Source organism: Jaculus jaculus, chromosome 7 (assembly GCF_020740685.1).
Source record: "Jaculus jaculus isolate mJacJac1 chromosome 7, mJacJac1.mat.Y.cur, whole genome shotgun sequence".
NCBI classification, from domain to species: Eukaryota; Metazoa; Chordata; class Mammalia; order Rodentia; family Dipodidae; genus Jaculus; species Jaculus jaculus.
Genome location: NC_059108.1, coordinates 82481708 through 82491685, shown reverse-complemented (window position 1 = coordinate 82491685; position 9978 = coordinate 82481708). Strand labels below are relative to the sequence as shown.

Below are 9978 nucleotides of genomic sequence, written 5' to 3'. Positions count from 1 at the left end.
ACACTTTTCTTCAGGGACAATAAAGAGTTAACTAGTGGATGTCTCTAACATGTACCTTCAGAATAAATTCTATTAACATTCATTCAAGCATGACAGTCAGTGTATATCAGATATACTGTATTACAGTTGACTTGGTGCATACCCATAATACATGGCATATTTTACTTACTTTTTTATGTATTAAAGAACCAAAATTATTAAAATCTGAGAAGAGACAAGCTCCGAATAAAGAAAAAATTCAGCAGAAGAGGAAAAGCAATGTTTCCCCCATAATAGCATAAATAGCTTGTTTGAAATGTAGGGAGTGAATTGAAAGAGAGAAATATTTGTGCCTCAAATTAGAAATCAGACAGATAGAGTACTTCACTACACAAAAAATATACACATAACCTACAAACAGTAATAAAAATGCAAATACCCCAAGCAGTTCCCACTTTTCATTAATTGAATCCACTTTTTCAAGGAGATCATTTGGTAGTAAAACGCCACCTTTCTTCAAAGCTTCAACCTTACTAAGCAGCTCTGTCTTTTTCAGGTGTCTGATGGACATTTCCACACTGTACCGCTAAAATGAAAAGTGAGAAAGAGGCATCGTTAAGGACAGAAATATTCTTAAGGGATCTTGCCAGTTTTATTGCTAATGGGTTTTTAAAGTTTTTGTTTTCAAAGACATTTCCCACATAAACATCTATTATTGTATTGAGGTACTGTCAAAGATATGCCTTTTTAAAAATTTTATTTATTTATTTGACAGGAAGAAAGAGGGAGGGAGAGAAAGAGAGAGAATGGGATTGCCAGGGCCTCTAGCCACTGCAAACAAACTCCGGACACAGGCACCACCTTGAGCATCTGGCTTACATGGGTCTTGGGGAATCGAACCTTGGTCCTTTGGCTCTGTAGGCAAATGGCTTAACTAGTAAGCCATCCCTTAAGCCTATGATATGCCTTTTTACACTAAGCTTACACACACATTTGATTTTTTTTTAATTTAAAATACTAGAACTGGGAAAACACCTGGCCTGGAAAGATTTAGTATTTCCATAAGTTTTGGTCAACATTTGGCTCCAGAGCCTCCTCTCATCTCTAACCCCAACGGTTCATCTCAGAATAGTTTAATAAAATTATCTATGGAGATTATGTGACTTATATAAGTCCCCTAAGGTATTGTTTTTATTTTTCTTTTACTTAAAAACTATAGGAGGCTATGATGTAGTTCACTTGGTAGAGTGCCTAGCACGTATGAGGCCAGGGCTCAATCTCTAGTGCCATATGATGTCATATGTGGTGGCTGGTTCTTGAAATTCTAGCACTCTGAAGGAGGTAGAGAATCAGAAATTCAAGGTCATCCTCAGCTACAAAGTGAGTGGAGGGCCAACCTGGGATATATGAGAGCATATCTCAAAAAGTAATTAAAGAAAAACTCTGTAAATGCTTAAGAGGTACATACAAGACTGGAAGATGGTAAACCTCTTGCTGTGCAAGCACAAGGACCTGAGCTTGGATCCCCAGGACCCACTTAAAATGCTGGGCATGATAGCATGTGCCTATAATACCAGCACAAGAGAGGAAGAGACAAGTGCATTCCTGGGACTGGTTGGCTAGCTTCTCTAACCCAATAAGTAAGCTCTGGATTCAGTGAGAGACCCTGTCTCAAAACAAAGCAGAGAGTAATAAAGAAGGGACCTGTCGACCTCTGGCCTCCACACTCATATGCAAGCATACCCACAGAGACCCCCACTCACATGCCCATACACATGAACATATATGCATACCATACACATGCAAAATCACATGCATATACAACAAACATACACACACACACACACACACACACACACACACACACACACACACGAGATACGTAAGAGAAAGAAAGAAAAACAGTGCCTTGGGAATGGTTACAAATCCACAATTCCTTATTAATTTTTGTAAAGTGCCTGAATATCACAGTTGATTACAGAACCTTTCCCCAACCCCATGAATATACACTGTATTCCACCACACTGCCAACTAAGTCTCTTAGATGTTTTGCTGGAGATAATGTAAGAGATATTTAATATAATAGTTACTATAGTGATTCTCTTCAAGTAAGTCTGACTTTTTAGTCTGAAAGTTTTGTGAACAGCTAGTAATGACTATGGCTATATTTTTAATATATGTTAAATAGTCCTAGAAACAAAAATTAGACTATGATTAAAATACTAAGCATATTTTCATTTTAAGCACATTTTCAAAATATAATGGCAACTTTACAACTTCCTTCTTTGAATCAACATGGTTAGGTCAGTGAGTCCCATGGTAGCCCAGCTCCTTTGCCCTGAGAGAACACCTGAGATAAGTATCCTCATAAGATATGATGAGAAAACCTTTTCATCTAGGCAAAGTACACTAATCAGCAAGTTCAAAATATGCCCAAACACTTGAATGGTTTTTATTCCCCCTCAAAACATGATATTATATGAAATCCCAACTAAAAGACAATTGGAAGCAGCTTAAAAGAAAAGAAGGTGTGAAATCAGTTTCAGTTAATAAATCTTCGGCATTTGCATGCATATGTTTGCATACTTTCAGTTTCACATTTTAATCTTTCATTTACACTAAACATGCACATCATTTGTATTATGTAAACTTCTCCAAATGTTAGTCATTTGTGGATCACAGAACAAAATGTTTTAAATGAGGTGATTTAAAGCATTTCATATTATTAATGAATGCTGATCAGGGTGTCAGAGTATCCAAAATTACATGAATATGCAGCTTGAAGAAAATCAAGGGCTGCTTTAGAGCAGTTGCAGAATGTGGACTATAATACATGGGAAATTCTGATTGCATTTTCTAATGGCTGGCAATTACCACGGCCATGTTACTCCAACACAGAAAACACACTGTCCACTTGAATTTTCTCGACTCAATATTCAACAAGTATTCTAGAAATTGAGATCGTGTTTGATTTGTCAGAATGATGACTGGAAGAGAGGGCAATCTACTTTATGTAATCAGATTCCCATGTAAAGATTTGCATAATTAATTAGGTAAGACTGACATAATGTTAGGAAAAAGCCGTATTTCAGGCAGTCAGAAGGATCTATTCAAATCTTTTCCTTATGTCCTGTGTATTGACAGAGGGAGGTCTCTCGCTGTGCATTCTGGGAGTGGCTTCTATCTATTATAATTTTTACTTGTGACAAGTTTTTCTTCTCTTTTTCCTCCTCAACTTTAAACACCTCCTACAAATCATATGAGCTCAAGAAAAATAATGCTTTAGATGTACTCCATATAAATGACATTCTTGTAATAATAAAGAGTTAAAATCAATTAATATAATTATACTTAGTAATATATTTCTATCGATGATGTGGTATAAGTAGTTATAGCAATCACTGCCAATATGGTGATTACATGAAAAAAATAACTTTGTCTTTACATGTACTCTCTATTCATGTCACATACTACATAACAGCCTGATGAAGGATATCACAGATACGTAATGTTTTCAAATTATGGAAGCTGAGAACCTAGTTAATTATTACATGGATTTTTATGTGAATGGAAGGTACTAGGATGTCATGGAATTGAAGGTGAAAATATTTCTTTTAATTATTGAGGCATTCTGAAGGTTCAATCTAATATGATCTAAGACCTCAAGATGTACATATAATCATACCAAGAGGGTTGTATTTTTGTTGAGGCTAGTATATTTTCATTCTTCTCTAACACCTTTTCAAAAACATTAGAGGGGAGAATCAACTACCAGCTCTATCTGTTCTTGGTCATGCTCTGAAGTAGGTCTACTTTGTCCTGTGGTGAGAAGATAATCATATTCATATTCATTTCACCCACAGCAGTAAGTGAGCAGAAACTGCCTCATTGTGTCCTGCAGTCTGGGGATGTTATGATATAGACTACTTTTCAATAGCCAAAAATGAGATTAGCAAAGTTAAAGTCAGATGGCTTTTCTTGAGTGCTAATGTAAATAAGCATCCAGTATTTAATTTCCCCACAGCACCTGCTGTGGACCTCTCTGTCTAGTCAAAAATAAAATATACTCTATTGAAAGGGCATATTTACATTATTAAGTGTATTTGCTTGGCCAATTCAATTTGGAATAATGAATCCTCCTAATAGATTTGTGAATGATCCAAATTAAAGACACAGGCTACTACTATCCTAAATGCTATTGCTATGTCTAAAAAAACAACTTGAAGAAAATACAGAGGAAAAAATAACTACAAGTAGTGGCTCACAATTTTAAGTAAGAATTAAAATTAAAATCCTTATTTACTGCTTACCTGTTAAAACACAAATGCTAAAACTGGATTATAAAACAAAACATGCAAAAACAGAGATTTCTGAAATGAATTTATTTCCAAATGCATGCAGACTTGATTGAGATAAGTTTTTTGACAGTTATGCTAAGGGCTTTTTTCCCTCCCCTAAAACCTTTTTTTTTTTTTTTTGTTAAAAAAAATCACACCGAAATTCTGCCCAAATGGAGACTGGAACAATGCCTTGAAACAGTGTTAATTGTCACCATGGAAACCAGAAGAATAAGCCATTTTGAAACTGGTATAGAAGGCACACATTGAGCAACTCAAGCATTTTTCTGCCTCCCTCAATGTTAAAGAACAAGATGCCTGGTTACTGTGAGGTCAGAGAAAGAAAGCATCATGAAAGGGTAGTTGATGCTCACTGTCTAGTAAATAAAAAAATATAAAAAATAAACTATATTCAGCTAATGTTGTAATAATCTACCCACTGACTCTTTTTGAAGTAGAAAGATCACCAAAAGATGGCCAGGACTCGGAGTGGGGTTGGGGGGGGCCACCTAAGCAAAAACTTCAGGGCTATATTATGTGAACCTTGCCCCAAAAGCTCCCTGGGAATTCTGCTGTTGTAATAAAACTTCAGAAGAGGAAAGAAAAAAGGCAGCATGATGGAATTCAAAATAATGCGCTAAAAGCACACAGAGAGATTAAGACATCCATTGTAAGACTTTTGTATGGTGCTTCTGTTGGTTATGCTGAAAAGAGACCAGACATGGCTAAACAGAGTGAAGCATTAGCTACAAGAAACACAAGAATTAAATCCAATGGTTTTCTTGATTATTAGAATATGGGTGTCCAATTCTGGGTCACTGGGGTTTGAGTATTTATAACATACAATGTCATACAATGTATTACTTTTAACTGAGTTTCATGGGACCTTATATTAAGAAGAGTTGTAACAAGGATATGGACATAGTTATAAGAATGACAAGTTTGCCTGTTAATTAGTGTCTCAAACACCTGTATAGTTGTCATGATTATCTTCCCCCATACAGAATAGCAGATAGAGAAAACATACCAAGAAAAGTACATATTAGCCTGTCAATAAGAAAGTACATGCAAGAAACACATCGAAAACCAAACTACTGCAAAATAATGTGTGAAAATATGGATTTTCACACAGAAATGCAAAGATGTATCTGTCTTTGACTCTCACGTTACCATTCTCTGACTCGTGTTTGCCCTCCTCATTCGAGGATTCATGGTGGCCCCTCAGCAGTCCATGCCTAATGCCATTCAGTGGTGAACAAAGAGACCTTTTATAGGAAAGTCCAGGGTCCACAGCTCAGCTGTGCTGCTAGAGGCCAATGTTGCCTCTGCAGTGGTTCTGGTTGCCCCCTCTTTCAGAAGGCCAGTGTCCAGCATCTCCCCAAGCCTGGGATGCTGCACAGGAATCAGTATCACCAATATTTAGGGAGGATGTTCAAGATCAAAGAGGGTTCAAGCTCAAGACAAATAATACTTCTCACTTTTGCAAACTACTTGTATTTTACCATTAGAATTTATGACAAATAATTGCACAAAGAAATTATAATAAAGACTCCTACAATTGTCCTTGTAAATTAATAATAGGCTTTCTTGATTGGGATAAATTTGCTGCTGAGCCTTTGGAAAAATTAAAAAGTGCAATGTCATTTAAAATTGCCAGAACTCGCACAGCAAATTACATCTGAGGTTAAGAATTGCGTTTTCCCTCTCTTCTAAGTTATTCCATTTGCATGATCTAGAAATCACATTACATTGCCCATGTATTGTTAATTGGACATAGATTGCATTATCTTTAATATAAATCAAACTACAAATATTAAAATGAATTGCAAATTCCCTAATAGAAGATCATAAAACAATCTTTTTAAAAGTATCTCCCATTAATAATTTAATTCCAATTATATCACTCAGGAAACTTAAGTAGTAGGCCTGGCAACTTATTTCTCCAATCATTTCTTTTATATAACAAATATATAAGTCTTTTTTAAAATAAATATGGCTGGGGCAGAATTCATTGTTACAGAACAGATATAAAACACCAATAGTAACTGAAAACTTTTAGTGTACATTTCATGTGGAATATTGCATAAGAATATACATCCACTTGTCCCTTCCCTTCCCAACTCAGGTCAAGGGTAAGACAAACAACTCCTGTAGGAACACTAGGTATAAGAAATATTGTTATTATATCTTCTAAAATGATAAAATTTATTATTATTTTACTTCTTTTTGGAAGGCTTCTTGGCTCCTTTGATATTTCTATAAATCTGATATCTTTCTCAAGCCTGTGCATGGCATGGCCCTTAATGAGTTTATATTAAATATTTAATACTGTTTAGGGCATATCTACTACTACCCGAAGAGTTATATTCCCAGCAGCCCCACTGTTTCAGGCAGAGGACTTGATTGATCCTCCAGCCTGAATTGAGTAGAATGAAAAGAAGCAGTTGGAAAATAGCCGCAATCATTTAATGCAGATGACCTCTGACAGCCTCACAGCTCTTCTATCTGAACAGAAATTTGCATGGGGTCTCTGTGCAGAGGAACAATGTAACCTAAATGGTAGACAATCTTTATTCTAATGAAGTGGGTGTCAAGGTCAATGTAAAACTGCAATGATAAATGGTGCACCACTAGGCAAGAGAAGTTGCATGGGCATTGTAGTGCTTTCACATTAATTGAAAACCAAAATGCACTGCGTGGAAAGCACAAGCCTCTCTTTTCACCATGATGTGTTAATGCGCCAGCGCTGAAATGATTTCTTCAAGATGTTTGCCTGGTGACATGTATCTTATTGCAAAATGTAATATGAATATAGAGTTATGGCAAAATGGATGTTTTTGGAACTTCGTGCTTCCTTATGAATTGCAAACATTAAATAAAATGTCCCTAAACAACACTGTGACACCTCATGTAATTCCCTTCATCCTTTTTTCTTTTCTTTCTTTTCCTAGTTAGAACTGTCTTTAATTAGTTTCCACAAAGCAATCTTTTCTAGATCCTTCATGGGGTACTTTCCTGCCGAGTTAACTGTAAAAGATGACTGAGGAGTGAGGAGAAGAGAATCAGTTAAACGTGACTTCCTCTCTCACTTGTAAGTTTTTGGTTTAGTCTACAGTGAAAACCTTCAAAAGTTGATTGTTACTGATGAAAGTTACTTATAAATGAAAATGTAATGACCTACCTGTAGCTTGTAAAAGAAAACATTCTGTTTTGGGAACTAGAAAACTGTATAACCTGGTCACTTAGGGTTATCTATATTACTATGGAGTGATCATTATACCATTTCTTCAGTTGATCTAACAATTCTGTGGCAGTCCATGTTTTCACCCTATAAATAAAGATAGTAAGCTGCATTTTAAAAATCCTGATCTTCTTAAGCCCCAAAAGAGTCTCGTGTTGCTAACGCACTCATTAGCAACCAAGCACCTTAACTTCATCAATGAACAGGAAATGGAAATGCACCATTAGTTTCACAATTTGTTGAAATATTGATAAGAGCATATTACTATAACTATTTGAGAAACATTTCCAGGTTCAAATCATAATAGGTTGTAAACTGGATGCATTTTTAGGGTCCACACTTTTTTTTCTGATTCCAATGAACTCTGATATTTCAACAATAAGTTTCCTACTAAAAATAGATTTTGATGAAGCAATTACAGTTTTCCTAGTTAAGAACAGTCTGTCATACTGGCAAATGGGAGGCTACTAGTATACTTTGTTATAAATAAATGATACTGCTAGTCTATAAATCTGATGTAAAAACAAACTGTCTCAAATACATACAATTCATGAAATAGTAATTCAAAGGGGAAAAAGTCTTTATATGAAAGAGGATAGACGGGGGGAAAAGTTACTGATAAAACTGTTTAAGAAACTGTACAGCTTCATCTGTGTGTGATTTGTCAGGTCTGAAGCTTTGACGTGCCCAAGGGGCAGACCCCAGCGGGGAGTAGGCTGCCGAGCTAAATAGCTGTGAAAGAAGTCTTAATGTAGGATGGAATTCAAACTAACCTTGACATGACCTCGGGAAAAATATGCAAAAAGTAAAATGAATGCTCTCTGCAAGATACATCCTAATTTTGTGGTGGAGCTGGTTAGTTTTACAAACATAACGAGATCTTAAAAGAAAAATAGAAAGCTAGTATAAGGGGGAAACTTTAGAATGCAGAGGGGGAAAAAAAAAGTAAGCAGGCATGATGTGTTCCTGTGAAGGCATGTGAACCATTTGGAAAGAATCCAAATAAAAACCCACATGGAACAATATTGTTGTCAGGCTGTCTATTCAGAAAAAAAAAATTTTTTTCCCTGTTTTTTATCCTTTTTAGGTTGAATATAAATGACACAAAGCCAAGATTACATCACTACATTACAAAGTCTGTTGTGGCTTTTAGCCGAACAAGCCCAATGGATCCATTGGTCTAAGACTGTAATTCAGTAAGGAGGTTTTAATGTGTTACTTTTCCTCTGATGTCAGTGAAAAATAGTGTAATCTAAGGAAGAAATGTATGATGTGCTTTCTGGTCAGTTTCTTGCTTTTGATCTATATTTGATAAGCCAAACTCTAGTTTTAATTGATGCATTTATTTCTGGTTGACACTGTCATCTAGTTTGTCTGGTTTGAAGTGTTTAGCTTAGAACAATGGTGTTTGCTCTAGTTTGCCTATAAGAACTGGCTAACAGAATATATGGAAATTTTAATTGAGTGTCAATGTGCAGAATACAGACATTAAATCCTATTACAGTCTCAATGCAATTTTGTGACAATACCAATCAGTTATTTACTATAGTACTAACCAGAGTTTAAACATAATTAAATTGCTAGCAACATGCACCCAAAATCTCATGATTTAAATCCCTGCAACAAGAATGGGAATGCACACATGCCTGGGTAGCAAGGTCACTGAGAAATCAAGGTGGTGCTGAGCTGAAAACCTTCTCCCTGTAGACCAGCCAACTGAAAGATAGGGAAAGCTGCATTGTATGCACCACTATGGGAGACAGAAGTCATGAGTGGTAAAAACAATCAACACTTTAAGCCTCAAGTTAGGCCAGTCAGGCCAAATGACCAAACGGGTACAATAGTGGCATGTCTGCTATGGGGGAAACCAACTGCTCTCTGATTGGACTAGAGGCCTGCTCTATGTGAGGGAATACATGCCTGGTATTGAAAACCTAATCAAAAGCCTATCGCAGGGGAGGTCATGAGGCTTAGGGGTATGAAGCCTGCTCTTGCCTGGCTAAATACATATATTATCATCACCAAACTGTCTAAAAGCACTACACGTAATGTTCTTAATGTTCATATTCATATATTAATGCTACTGTCACTTTTGGTTGGAGAGGCTTCTCTTTTCAGATGACAGTGACCACTGAGACAACCCAAAAGCCAACATAGTGCTGAGAAGAAATGACATAGGAGTGTCCAGCTCTGAAACATCTCTATCACACCCTCCAAGGCTCAGGGTCCACTGCAGAAGAGGTGGCAGAAAGAATGTAAGAGCCAAAGGAAGGGTACCACTCCTTACAGTGCAATTGTCTAGACAGAAATTGGCCTTGATATCCATGACCTCACAGTGCCTAGCAAAACCTTCACAAGACCCTCATAATAGGAGAAAAAGACGAAGACATAAAAATTACAAAGAAACTAATGGAGAAAGGG

General features: G+C 36.3%; 1 protein-coding gene across 2 annotated transcripts in view; it reads right to left on the bottom strand.

Moving 5' to 3' along the window:
• Akap6 (A-kinase anchoring protein 6) overlaps positions 1–9978 on the bottom strand; it is a 491862-nt gene that overhangs the window by 95909 nt on the left and 385975 nt on the right. For both annotated transcript variants that reach the window (XM_045154209.1, XM_004661860.2), the window contains exon 10: positions 419–565. In XM_045154209.1, the coding sequence (XP_045010144.1) occupies positions 419–565 (147 nt within the window). The remainder of the gene's footprint in view (positions 1–418; positions 566–9978) is intronic.